The sequence below is a fragment of the Caenorhabditis elegans genome, chromosome X (genome assembly GCF_000002985.6).
Source record: "Caenorhabditis elegans chromosome X".
Lineage (NCBI taxonomy): Eukaryota > Metazoa > Nematoda > Chromadorea > Rhabditida > Rhabditidae > Caenorhabditis > Caenorhabditis elegans.
In genome coordinates this window covers 10,542,442-10,555,437 of record NC_003284.9, presented here as the reverse complement: position 1 = coordinate 10,555,437, position 12,996 = coordinate 10,542,442, and the positions used below count along the sequence as shown (strand labels likewise).

Genomic DNA, 12,996 nt, shown 5'->3' with positions numbered 1-12,996 from the left:
ATATTACTTATAACACACACACAAGAGGAAGAAACGAAAAAAGTAGAGAGAAAGAGAGAGGAAAGAGAAATAAAAACACTTTCAACGGAACTAACTTACTTTTTAGTTCTTTCGTAGTTCTTTCTTAGTTTAGTGTCAACCGTTTTAATTATTTTGTCTTTCAGCTTCACAAAATTATTGCTATAAAAATTATTGTAGGTTATTCACTTTCTGCAAGGTATGACAAATTACTCAACAAGGGCAAGCTGATTCACTTCTTTACATTTTTTTCTGGTAAGTGTATTTTATTTTAAATTTGAAAATTGTATAGTCAACGTTCAGATATTTCTATTTCTAGGCGATGTATCCAATTTCTTCTGTTTCTTGCGTTTTTTCTCGCGCTTTTCTAAATATTTTTCTGCATATCTAGACGATTTCAAAATATAACTAAACATTTATTAATGTTTTGTTTTTGATTGAAAATCTGAAATTTAGTTATCAATTTTAATCTGTTTCAGAAATATGAGCTACAGCAATGGAAACATAAATTGTGATATAATGCCGACAATCTCGGAAGATGGAGTGGACAACGGCGGTCCCATTGATGAACCATCGGACCGAGACAACATTGAGCAGGTCTGTATATTGTAAAACCTTAAAACTGAATGTTCTTTAACTTTTTCAGCTGATGATGAACATGTTGGAAGACCGGGACAAATTACAAGAACAGTTGGAAAATTATAAGGTGCAACTGGAAAATGCAGGGCTCCGAACGAAAGAAGTTGAAAAAGAACGAGATATGATGAAGAGACAGTTCGAAGTTCATACGCAAAATTTACCGCAGGAACTTCAAACAATGACGCGGGAATTATGCCTATTAAAAGAGCAGTTATTAGAAAAAGATGAAGAGATTGTCGAGCTCAAAGCAGAACGGAACAATACTCGACTTCTTCTAGAGCACCTAGAATGTTTAGTTTCCCGTCATGAAAGATCACTCCGAATGACGGTCATGAAGGTATGTCTTTTGATTTATTATTGTTCCCCATTCTATTTGATGTGCTGTAATATTAAAACTTCCTTTTTCAGAGACAAGCTCAAAACCACGCTGGCGTATCTTCTGAAGTTGAAGTTCTAAAAGCTCTTAAGAGTTTATTCGAGCATCACAAGGCATTGGATGAAAAAGTAATTTTTTGTATTTACTCTGTAGATTTTCTAATGTTTTAATATTCAGGTTCGTGAACGTCTTCGAGTAGCAATGGAGCGTGTGGCGACACTTGAAGAAGAGCTGAGCACAAAAGGAGATGAGAATTCGTCGCTGAAAGCGCGTATTGCCACTTACGCAGCAGAAGCGGAAGAAGCAATGGTAATTATTCATTGAAAAAAATAAGAAAGAAAACAGAAAAACGAGAATACATCACATACCCACAAAAATGTGTTTATCAACAAAAATTTTCAGGCGTCAAATGCACCCATCAATGGTTCAATTAGCAGTGAAAGTGCAAACAGACTTATCGAAATGCAAGAGGCTTTAGAAAGAATGAAAACAGAATTAGCCAACTCACTAAAACAATCAACTGAGATCACAACAAGGTACTATCGTAATAACTTTTCAAAAATTGATGGTGAATATATAAACACCTATAAATTTTTGTGGTCAAATTTTTCGGTTTTTTTTCAAAAAAATGTTTGAAGAATGCGTAAAAATTAACTATAAAAATATATTAAATTACATTTAAAAAATTGTTTTCTTATCTCAATTCAGTAAAAAAAATAGGAAAAAATCATGCTGAAAAGCCTATGAATACTCCCCCAAATTTTTAAATTTTAGAAATGCCGAACTCGAGGATCAATTGACAGAAGATGCTCGTGAAAAACATGCTGCACAGGAATCAATCGTTCGTTTGAAGAATCAAATTTGCGAGGTACTTGTGAAATAATCAATTTGTATCGATATTGTTGCTTTTACCTCAAAATCATTCAATTCAAGCGTATTTACTTATTTTTCCTATGTTTAGCTTGATGCACAACGCACCGATCAAGAAACTCGGATAACAACGTTTGAGTCGCGTTTCCTGACCGCGCAAAGAGAGTCAACGTGTATCCGGGACCTCAATGACAAATTGGAGCATCAGGTCAGTAAAAGACATCGCAATTGCATTAGAAACCTCATTTTCTTTTCAGCTTGCCAATAAAGATGCGGCTGTCAGGTTGAATGAGGAAAAAGTTCATTCACTTCAAGAAAGATTGGAGTTGGCAGAGAAGCAACTTGCACAAAGTCTCAAAAAAGCTGAATCCCTTCCGTCTGTAGAAGCCGAATTACAACAAAGAATGGAAGCACTTACAGCAGCTGAACAGGTGTGTTTTTGTTGTTATGTTTGTTTAAAATGTTTTCCTTTTCAGAAGAGTGTTTCTGCTGAAGAGCGCATCCAAAGGTTGGACCGAAACATTCAAGAGTTGTCTGCAGAGTTGGAAAGGGCTGTGCAAAGAGAACGCATGAACGAAGAGCACAGCCAACGGTTAAGTAGCACTGTGGACAAGGTGAGCATTTTAAAATCATACACAAAAGTGTTAGCAAAACATTTTTCCAGCTTTTATCGGAATCTAATGATCGCCTTCAACTGCATCTCAAAGAACGAATGCAAGCCCTCGATGACAAAAATCGGTTAACACAACAGCTTGATGGAACAAAGAAAATTTATGATCAAGCGGAACGAATCAAAGATCGTCTTCAGCGGGATAATGAATCTCTACGGCAAGAGATTGAAGCTCTTAGGCAACAATTGTACAATGCAAGAACTGCGCAATTCCAGTCAAGGTACAACATAATATAATGCATGGTGAAACCGTAATTTTTTCAGAATGCATGCAATTCCGTTTACACATGCTCAAAACATTGTGCAGCAACAACCACAAGCTTCGATTGCTCAGCAATCTGCATACCAAATGTACAAACAACAACCAGCTCAACAGTATCAAACTGTAGGAATGAGAAGACCAAATAAAGGAAGGATTTCAGCACTCCAGGTGAGATTTGGTTTTGTGACATTTTGTTTCACCATGTTAAAATTGCTATTGGCTACAACAAAAAGAAACCAACCATTGAAAAAAATTTCAGGACGATCCGAACAAAGTTCAAACCCTCAACGAGCAAGAATGGGATCGACTTCAACAAGCGCATGTTCTTGCCAACGTCCAGCAAGCATTTTCCTCATCACCATCACTGGCCGACGTCGGTCAATCGACTCTTCCACGTCCTAACACTGCTGTCCAACACCAGCAAGATGATATGATGAACAGTGGAATGGGAATGCCAAGTGGAATGCAGGGAGGAATGCAAGGTGGAATGGGTGGTGGTCAAGATGCTCAGATGTTGGCATCAATGCTACAAGATCGCTTAGATGCAATAAATACTGAAATAAGGTGGGCTAATTATCGTTTTAAAATCTGATTCTATAATGTATTTTCTTAACTTTATTAATTTTTTATTAATTGTTTTTAACAAGTATATTTTAAGATTGATTCAACAAGAGAAACATCACGCAGAACGGGTGGCTGAACAGTTAGAACGATCAAGTCGGGAATTCTATGATGATCAGGGAATATCTACGAGAAGTTCACCAAGAGCAAGTCCCCAATTAGATAATATGCGACAACATAAGTATAACACTGTAAGTCTTCATTTGTTTGTTTTTTTAATACATTTTTTATATGTATTAAATGTTCTTCAAGAATTTTTCTAAATTATAGCTTCCTGCAAATGTATCCGGTGACCGACGGTATGATATTTACGGCAATCCGCAGTTTGTTGACGACCGCATGGTTAGAGATTTGGACTACGAGCCACGACGAGGGTACAACCAATTTGACGAGGTAAGAGTCATCTCAAGAAGGAAGAAGATGATTAATGACCGGTTCGTTTCTTTTGCAGATGCAATACGAAAGAGATCGAATGAGTCCAGCTTCGTCAGTCGCTTCCTCGACAGATGGCGTTCTTGGCGGAAAGAAGAAAAGATCGAATAGCTCAAGTGGATTGAAAACGCTTGGAAGGTTTTTCAACAAAAAGAAAAATTCATCGAGTGATTTATTCAAGTGATTATTTTATTGAGTTATGAAAACATACAATCATTTTTTAGACGAAATGGAGATTATTCGGATGGCGAGCAGTCGGGCACAGAAGGAAACCAAAAAGCTGATTACGACAGGAGGAAAAAGAAGAAGCATGAACTATTAGAGGAAGCCATGAAAGCACGAACACCGTTTGCTCTTTGGAATGGTCCAACTGTTGTTGCCTGGCTGGAGCTGTGGGTTGGCATGCCAGCGTGGTATGTAGCTGCGTGTAGAGCAAATGTGAAATCCGGTGCAATAATGTCAGCTTTGAGTGATCAAGAAATCCAGAAGGAGATTGGAATCTCAAACCCATTGCACAGGTTGAAATTGCGACTTGCAATTCAGGTACTGAGGCTTTAAAAATTTACTAACCGGCAGTAAGACGGCATTTTGTTTGTATGTTGCAAAAAATGAAAAAAAAACACCAAAATAAATTTATCTTGGTTCGAACCAGGTTCTTTCAACTTGAAAGTTCTCATGGCAAGATTCAGCAAAAATACAGCAACTCTGTAGCCAGGTATTTTTTGTTAAAAATTTGCAATATAAATTAATTGTAATGATCAGTCAATGTGTTCACAGATTCCTTTGATTTTTTCATTACATAAAAAATAATATCCTTAATGTTTTTCTGAAATTTTGAATAATGACAGTTAAACTTTCAAATTGAGCAAACAATTATATACAATACAAGATTATATGTATATGCTTTTTTTCAGGAAATGGTTTCTTTAACGTCACCATCTGCCCCACGAACTGCTCGTCTGACTCTTGCCTTCGGAGATATGAATCATGAATATATTGGAAACGACTGGCTTCCTTGTCTCGGTCTTGCGCAATACCGATCAGCGTTTATGGAATGTCTTCTTGACGCTCGAATGTTAGAACATCTTTCAAAACGTGACCTACGCACGCATCTGCGCATGGTAGACACATTCCATCGTACAAGTCTCCAATACGGAATTATGTGTCTCAAGAAAGTCAACTATGATAAGAAAGTGTTGGCGGATCGGCGAAAGGCGTGTGATAATATCAACACAGGTAATAATTATATTATCTTTACAACAATGCCTTTATGGGTAATACCTTGCAGACTTGCTAGTGTGGTCGAATGAACGAGTTCAGCGATGGGTGGAAGAAATCGGGCTAGGTGTATTTTCAAGAAATTTAGTGGATAGTGGAATACATGGTGCATTAATTGCACTGGATGAAACGTTTGACGCATCCGCTTTTGCATATGCACTCCAGATTGGATCTCAAGACGTTCCTAACAGACAAGTGAGTAGAAGTCATCATAATTCAAGAAACCTTTGGGAAAAATTGAAAATAATACTCAAATATCATTTTATTCCGCAAAAACAATTATTCATATAATCTTATACATTTTTAGCTACTGGAAAAGAAATTCATTGGCTTAGTCAACGATCACCGTCAACAATCCGATCCCCATCCGGTAATGCCATAGTCCGTCGATTAACACGTTTTCTTTTTAAACAATAATCAATTCTTACATTGTTCAATTTTTTGTGCTGCTCTCTTGCTCAACTAGATTTTCCTTGACATTTTGCAGTGCTCCTTTAACTCTTCCCGGTTGCTCAAAACATTTTTAATTCAGATATCTAAAACAACTTTAACCTTCAAAAAATCAGCATTTTCAGTCATAATTCACACTGTTAATTAACGTCTTTTCCACAATACTGGTATGATTTGGTGTGTTTGCTCTAACTTCAGTATTGTTTGATCTCATCGTTTAGTAATGTGCAAAATTTCAATTTTCAGAGAAGTGGAAGTTCTCGTAAGAATGATTCCATAGCAAAATCCTACGAGTTTCATTTATATACCTAGTTAGTTAGTTAAATTAAAATTTTTTCCGCTCCCTCTCACTCGTTCGTGTCTTTCCTGTCATTCGTGCTAGTCTAAACGACCTTATACCGCCTGCTTCTGTAATTTTTTATTGACGATTTCAGTTTTTCGGTATTTTAAGTTTTAATTATTCTCATTATCATATCCATATTTTTTCCATTCTCAAGTTTTTCCCTAAATATCTTTTTAGCACGTTTTTCTTCTGGTAAAAATCAAAAAGATAGAAAGAAAGTGCGCTAATATTCAATTTTTCTACAAAACCAAATACTTTTAACTTATTTCCTTGATTATTAATTATAGTTTTTATCCAATCTCATCATTGTTTTCGATTCTTGGCAAACAACATTCCGTTTACATTGTTTTCTAATAAAAACGTTTCATTTTTTTACAAATGTAGCTTTTTGAACCGGTCCGAAATAGTTTTAGTTTGAAATTTTTTTTTAAATGAGAAGAAACAAAATGTAGAAAGAAAATCAACCGTATAAAATTTGAATCGGGAGTTGGGAAATCATGAGATAGTCAGTGTTCACTAAAATATTCTGATGCATAACCAAATAAATGCTCCAATTGTCATGCTCTGGGCTTCTCTCACTCCATTCATCACAGATAGAATGTCATTCTCATCAATTTCCTTATTTGAAGTATACAATCGGACTGGATTCAACTGATTCGTCGTCTGTAAACATGTTTGCTTTTTGAGCTACTGGTTTGAAAATTTGTTGGATGTAAAGTTAGGACGATGATTTATGGCATGGCTAAAATGAAGTAATACTCAAAAGATAAAATATAACACAAGAAGGCTATAAGGACAACATTTCTTGTTCCTACTAATTCCGTTTTTTGAGTAACGGCATTTTGAACCCAACCAAACAAGGGTAGCATTTTTTTACATACGAACATTTTTATATTTTATGATAGGGGTTTGACTAAAGACACAATTTGTTAAGTCATACATAATTAACTGTTTTTGACTATTCAAAACGTTGAAAGAAATGCATTGGTGAGTAAAAAATCAAAGAGAATTTAACTGACCTGCTTTACCCCCGGAATCGCAGCTTTCGGGCGTGGGTCATCTGTTCCGCGAACCAAGTGGTGAAAATTGCACAAATGACTGTCGCATATACAATGCTTTGCAAGAACTTCCGAACTGTTCCCCTGCGTTTCAACTGTGCAACCGATTTGCACTTTCTGTAAAGAAATTTACAATTGAGAATTTCTTTGTATTTTTCTTTATTGAATGTTTAGAAGAACTGATTTTGCCGAAACAATTGATGAGCTTGAAATCAGTTAATTGAAGTAAAACAGATCTACTTGGACACGGTGTAAAGATTCATACTTTATGCTTAAATATATTCTTCTCATTTCCTGATATTAAAAAATGTTCTAAAATTACTGTTGTTATAAACGCTTACATCATTGCCGTTAACTTTGACACATCCTGCTTGAAGTTCAAATCTTGGCCTGGCAGCGCCCACAAATTCGTCATGATCTTCATAATTATGTTTAAAATCAGCACTTTCTAAAACAATTTCAGATGTTGTAAGAGATATGAAGCAATAGTGTCCTTCACATGTTGATGATCTACAACAAATGTTTAAAAACATTATTTTTAAATGAAAAATAAATTTAAAACACTACTTTTTAAATACTTCCTGTCCGAATGGTTTGTATCCTTTGTGCATCAAAGCGTAACAGTAATGTAAATTTTCATGCTTTCTCTCAATCACATGTTTTTTCTAAAAAAAACCATTAATGTTTTAAATGACCTCAAGAATATATTTAACCTGGTAATTGAAGGTTTTGTTAAACTCGTTACACAAGCCAGATGGGTGTGTGCACACGCAACCATTCATCACATTGGAGGCGCTGGATTCATATCTAAATAAGGTTGTTGTGTTTTTTCAAGCTATCATGGATTATGTGACGCTGAGGGGATTTTGTCGTAAAGCCCACCTGGTGCACAAATAATCTCCTTCATAGTCGAGATAATCATCGACACGCAAGAAAGACGGCAGTCGTGGATATCCCAACCCGCATCCCTAATACAACATATGTTAACTCGTTCAGTTGTTTAGCAATTCAAACCTGCTCTTTTCCATCAAAATCCACAACACAATAGTTCCCTCGACAATTTGTAGAGCATCCCGAATCGCAATCTTCACCATGACGGGAAGTGCAATGACAGCATTCGACGGATGGAAGGCGCGACGGAATGTAGCTACCCAACTGCAAATTCAATTAGTTTGGTCCCATTTTCTGTCGAAAAGTTCCAAAAGACACACTGAATGTTCTTAATTAACTTGGAAAAAAGAGCGCAAATTGACGTTTTTTCGGAAAATGAAATATGTAGAAGCTTTACCGTAATTGGTTGAATTTTTTAAATCTTGTAGTTTCAAGTAAATTCAACATATGTAAATATTCGAACAAAACGTATTTTTCAGTTCCACGCTAATTGATAATTAAAATGACTACATTATTATACTATACCAAGTTTTTTTTCAATAAACGTTTCGTTTTTATTAGAGTCACATCCAAAAGCGAAAAATTTACAACGTGTTCCAACTTTACACCTATATACACCAAATGTAGTAATTGGTGCATACCAGCGCTGTTAGGCAACCGAGGTTTTTTGCAACCGGCAATTGACGAAGCTGTCGAACCTCAAAAATTTCGGCAACTACTAACTGCCGAAGTTGCCGAACGCTGAAAACTTCGGCAACCGGGAACTTTTAGTTGACAAAACTTTGACAACTTTCGGCAACTGGCAACTTAGAAATTTTAAATTTTAAGATAAATTCCCAAAAATACTTGCAGTTTCGATTTGAGTTCCGTCCCTCGAAAATTCTATCCAAACTGACGAATTAAAATATAGCATTGCATGCAACACGAATAAAGAAACTACATTACTCGGGCGGTTATTATTTGAATTGCAAACAAAAACGTTCTTAAATCGCAAAATTTTCTCCAAACTACCGTCTGAAAGGTTTACGTTCCATTTTGATGTTTGGGTTTGACTTGACTTTTAGTTTTGAACCCCTTACCTTATGTCTGGTATTACATTGGTCTTGATCACAGAAGCAGTGTATTGTATCCATATTGCTCGCATATTGACAGCCTCTTTGTCCGGACGGGAAATCCGATATGCAACCTTTCTACAACATCTCATTTTCATGAGAATAAAAAAGAGCTCTTGAGTGTTCATACCTGAACAATAGCTGTTGATTCGTCAGCGAACAGCTCGACTTTTGCAAAGCATGCATTTGCTGAACATTGCTCATTAGGTGGCGATTTACAGTCGCAATTGACCGGATCCACCTGAAAACTCTGGATTAGGCAAATTGCGAAACTTCAAAAATAACCAAACCTTTCCATTAACTGTTTTGCAATAAGTGAGACATGAATGACATTTTATTGAAAATACAAAAGGCATGGTTGTTAAAATGAGAAATGCGAAATATATAATCATTTTCCTGAAAAAATAAATTAAAAAGATAACCAAGTGTCTTTGTCAAATATGAGAGGGAAAAGAGGTCAGTGCTGAATAATTAAACAGCTTAGTAGGACCTCTGCTCAAATATTAATTGAGAATAGAAATAGTTAAAGAATCAAAAATTCTGAAGATGTTACTGCTACTCGGATGCAATAAATGTGTTAGCAAGAAGACGAAGAAGCAAATAGAAAAATGTAAGCGAAGCAATTTGAAAAGTGTCAGCACGAAAAAAAAACACGAGGGGGTTGACAGAAATGCACTTTTTCGAGCAAAAATGTTAGCTTGGAAAATAAAAAAAAAGCTTGGAAAATAATAAAACTCCTTCTAGTTCAAATGAGGATTCTTTGATATGCTAAGCGATCAATAGCAGAAAATAAGGAAACAAATGAAAATTAGAACCGCCGTAGAAAAACGAAAAAGTGAAAACCTATTCATGTGGAAATCAATTGGCTTAACGGGCAACCGAATCACCAATTCTTAAACTTTCTGTTATCTGACAACACCTGATCAAGTATAAATGTGTATTATTTGAGTATTTTGTTTTCGTATGTTAACAATTGTGCAAATGTTTCTATTAAGCAAGATAATGTTGTCGCGCATTTTTTTAGTGGCATCGCATTCCTATTTTGGAGTTCAGGAGGTTTGTAAGTTTGAGCTAAATCTCACTTTTGTTTGTAGCGATGTTTAAAAAAAAGGCAAAATAGAACATTTTTAGCAATATTATGATAGTACCCATTTTTTAGGGATTTAAACTTAAACCATACCAGCAAACAACGTTTTTTTACTCAGATTATGTGCAGTTGTATTGAAAAAAAACCCGAACCACAAAACATTTGCTTTAAATGCCACCTGGAAAGTAAAACTAGCAAGATGGTGGAAATTGATATAACCTCTTCATATAAAGAAAAAGGAGGAAAGAAGAGGTTGAGGTTATCGGCTTTCCATCTTTTTGAAAGCTTTTTGAGTACCCGGAGCTTCTTAAGAGCAGCACTTTATAGATAATAAAATGAGAAAACAGAAACAGATATTAAGTTGTACAGATTTCCGGGTGTTGTCGTCTGCAAAAAAGAATGATGAAGCCCAAAAAAAGTTAACCCCTTTTCCATCATGTGGGTATTGCTGGGACTCTAGTGTCAGATGGAGTAGTGGTGCTCGTTTAAAATTGAAACACTGAAGACGTAGAGAACATAAACATGAAAGATTACGACGACGAAAACGATAGAGAAAAGAGTCAAATGGGGCAACACGGCCGTAAGTCTCATTTCCTCATGTCCAGCGACGATGGCGACCGGGTCTCCGAACAAGTGAGGGCGGAAAGCAAGACGATCCTCTTTTGTTGTCCGAGACACTTGCTCTGTGAGCTGCGACCTTTTTGGTAAGCTATATCGAGGGATTTGGCGTTAAATGAAAATGAGAAGAAATAAAAGTAGTGCTACAGTGTATGATTCATTTGTTTCCAATTTCTTCAATTGGATTAGAAAAATAGGCTTGGAAAATGTCATTTGCAGATTGGAAACTACTAGGTTTCTTGTGCCAGAAAATCCAGAAAGCGATTTTGTTAAAATTTCTTTCATAATGTATTTAGTTGAAGTCAAAACAATGAGATATTTTATATATCTGAGGAATTATTAATATCTAGAAATGTGTCATCAAATTTATTGAATAATTTCCTAGGATTTTGCTTTGTCGCGAAAATTAAAATAAATTGATTAACATCACTAATATTGAATTGATTACATTTTATTCTGTAGAATTGTACAATAGTTTGACCAATTACTGGTACTGGCAATAAACATTATTTAACTTTTTTTGGCTCAAATAAGATGCTTCAACTAGAACTAGCTTTTCACACATAGGAAACAAATAACGACTGAAGAGATTTGAGTGGTGTTCATATGGGATATATACGTTCTGGATGTTTTGAAAAAGCAAAAATGATGTTCAAGATGCACAGATATACACTAAGAAATATACTTTCTCTTCTTTTTGTCGCCGAGCGGATAAGTCGCCCGCGAGTGGTGGGACATGAGATTCGCTTTATTGCATAGTGAGACATCTCTCTTTGGTGCGTCCATCTATCCTTTGCCCCAAATCACTACAACTAGAAGAAAAAGGGAATCGAGGATGAGATAGAGGAGACAATGTCGGGAAGCTTGAAGTTTATGTCAATCTTTGGCAGAGCAAAGGCGAAGGAAGATGTTTGACGTAGATAGGTCTTTTTGAAAAGATGATGACAAGTGAAACTCTGCATCTCAATTATTTTTCGTTTCTGGGGTAACCGGAAAGAAAGTGAGCCAAAATACTTTGAATTGCTCTTGTAGTGAGCAAGAAAAATGGGAAAAGCGGGAAACCGAAGTGCTTCTAGATGAACTTTGCAATTTTTGGAAACCATCAGTTATTAATAAAAATGTACGAAAATGTATACTCGGTAGAAAACTTTTATATTACAAGTGGAAAAATAGAAATAATTCAGAATCTGATGATAATCAATTTCTTGTTTGAAATGACAGTCTACAAAAGCTGTTAAACGAAACATTTTAATTTCATATTTTATTTGGTAGATTCATTATGGGTAAAACAAAATAATGTAGTCACTCCAACAGGAAACTTCTTGGATTTTTAACTTGGCATTGTGAAATATCAAGACTCATTTCTCTTTTTCGATCAAAGTATCCTACTTCATTAACAAAGTAGAACACTTTTTCGGCAGATTTCTGAAATAAAAAACACTTTGGGATTTATCATCCATTTGACTCATACCTTGCAAAACTTCATTTCATGTTGCAAATCCATTTTTACCCTTGCAAAATAAGTGTAGAAACATGGGAATGTCATGAAAATTGTTATTACAGAAATGATGGATAATGTTGCTGAATAAAATTAAAATTTTAATGATACCAATTGCACCTACCTGCAATTGCCAAAACTGTCTGGTATGCATATTTTCGAGTAAAGTGCATTATTTCTCAATCAATGTGGCAGAAAAGAACAATAACATGAACTGATAGAAGAATATGTAAATACAATTTCATTTTATTTTTAGTAGTCTTCTTGGTTTCTTCACCAAACACGATTTATCTAATTTGTACATTACACTTTTAGACAGTTCAACTACTTAGAACACAACAACTGATAGTTGACAGAACGTCATCAAAATATGGTATGGGTGGTTTTTTAGTTTAATCATTTTTTTTAAATACATTTTTCGTCTAAAATAAAACATAAGACAGTATTGTAAAACAAGCTTCAATTAATTTTGATTATTTTCTGTATGGTTCTGTATATTTAACGACAGTAACTTCAAAATAACAAAGACAATTTCAATATGAGAATTTACAAATAATATATACTGTGAAAAAGTGGTATATTTTGACTCGAAACTTGTTGACACTCTACTTATTTTGAAACATTTCCATTTTGAAAATCTTGAAACTCTTGAAAAATTGCCACATTGTTACCTACCATACTAATAAAATTATAACAACTATTCTGTAGATAGGAATATGAACCTACATAACCAACAAATTCTTATCGTGATATTTGACTCTGGCCGTGCAAAC

At 35.1% G+C, this 12,996-nt stretch overlaps 3 protein-coding genes and 1 non-coding gene across 4 annotated transcripts; 2 read left to right on the top strand and 2 right to left on the bottom strand.

Moving 5' to 3' along the window:
• The first annotated feature begins 198 nt into the window (after window positions 1-198).
• syd-2 (Liprin-alpha) lies at window positions 199-6,330 on the top strand. Its single transcript, NM_077367.10, has 21 exons — window positions 199-273; window positions 498-615; window positions 665-994; window positions 1,066-1,161; window positions 1,211-1,342; window positions 1,436-1,569; window positions 1,808-1,901; window positions 1,995-2,111; window positions 2,161-2,334; window positions 2,380-2,517; window positions 2,568-2,794; window positions 2,838-3,003; window positions 3,095-3,399; window positions 3,494-3,647; window positions 3,727-3,849; window positions 3,908-4,068; window positions 4,113-4,431; window positions 4,803-5,124; window positions 5,177-5,361; window positions 5,474-5,536; window positions 5,863-6,330. Exons 2-21 carry the CDS (start codon window positions 502-504, stop codon window positions 5,926-5,928), a joined length of 3,420 nt encoding a protein of 1,139 aa, NP_509768.1. The 5' UTR covers window positions 199-273; window positions 498-501; the 3' UTR covers window positions 5,929-6,330.
• On the bottom strand, window positions 6,306-9,422 carry F59F5.5 (uncharacterized protein). The gene is made up of 10 exons (NM_001373484.2): window positions 9,311-9,422; window positions 9,151-9,261; window positions 8,988-9,098; window positions 8,032-8,172; window positions 7,900-7,985; window positions 7,731-7,824; window positions 7,585-7,682; window positions 7,359-7,527; window positions 6,979-7,134; window positions 6,306-6,622 (listed from the first exon to the last, which is right to left on the bottom strand). Exons 1-10 carry the CDS (start codon window positions 9,410-9,412, stop codon window positions 6,476-6,478), a joined length of 1,215 nt encoding a protein of 404 aa, NP_001359534.2. The 5' UTR covers window positions 9,413-9,422; the 3' UTR covers window positions 6,306-6,475.
• F59F5.8 lies at window positions 8,261-8,394 on the top strand. Its single transcript, NR_071994.1, has one exon. It is a non-coding gene; the product is annotated as an Unclassified non-coding RNA F59F5.8 (non-coding RNA).
• Window positions 9,423-11,868: 2,446 nt separating the features above from the next.
• F59F5.4 (Nematode cuticle collagen N-terminal domain-containing protein) lies at window positions 11,869-12,440 on the bottom strand. Its single transcript, NM_077365.3, has 3 exons — window positions 12,348-12,440; window positions 12,197-12,306; window positions 11,869-12,150 (listed from the first exon to the last, which is right to left on the bottom strand). Exons 1-3 carry the CDS (start codon window positions 12,394-12,396, stop codon window positions 12,028-12,030), a joined length of 282 nt encoding a protein of 93 aa, NP_509766.1. The 5' UTR covers window positions 12,397-12,440; the 3' UTR covers window positions 11,869-12,027.
• Between the last annotated feature and the right edge of the window lie 556 nt (window positions 12,441-12,996).

What these genes read in the sequence shown, in the direction of transcription:
- syd-2 (NM_077367.10), top strand. Translation starts at nt 502, where the DNA reads ATGAGCTACAGCAATGGAAACATAAATTGTGATATAATGCCGACAATC. An exon ending in CAGAAGCGGAAGAAGCAATG is followed by an intron (nt 1,343 to 1,435) that starts GTAATTATTCAT and finishes AAAAATTTTCAG; the next exon opens with GCGTCAAATGCACCCATCAA. An exon ending in GGTACAACCAATTTGACGAG is followed by an intron (nt 3,850 to 3,907) that starts GTAAGAGTCATC and finishes TTTCTTTTGCAG; the next exon opens with ATGCAATACGAAAGAGATCG.
- F59F5.5 (NM_001373484.2), bottom strand. Translation starts at nt 9,412, where the DNA reads ATGATTATATATTTCGCATTTCTCATTTTAACAACCATGCCTTTTGTA. An exon ending in GCAAAACAGTTAATGGAAAG is followed by an intron (nt 9,262 to 9,310) that starts GTTTGGTTATTT and finishes CAGAGTTTTCAG; the next exon opens with GTGGATCCGGTCAATTGCGA. An exon ending in ACAAAACCTTCAATTACCAG is followed by an intron (nt 7,683 to 7,730) that starts GTTAAATATATT and finishes GGTTTTTTTTAG; the next exon opens with AAAAAACATGTGATTGAGAG.
- F59F5.4 (NM_077365.3), bottom strand. Translation starts at nt 12,396, where the DNA reads ATGCACTTTACTCGAAAATATGCATACCAGACAGTTTTGGCAATTGCA. An exon ending in GACAGTTTTGGCAATTGCAG is followed by an intron (nt 12,307 to 12,347) that starts GTAGGTGCAATT and finishes AATTTTATTCAG; the next exon opens with CAACATTATCCATCATTTCT. An exon ending in ATGAAATGAAGTTTTGCAAG is followed by an intron (nt 12,151 to 12,196) that starts GTATGAGTCAAA and finishes TTTTTATTTCAG; the next exon opens with AAATCTGCCGAAAAAGTGTT.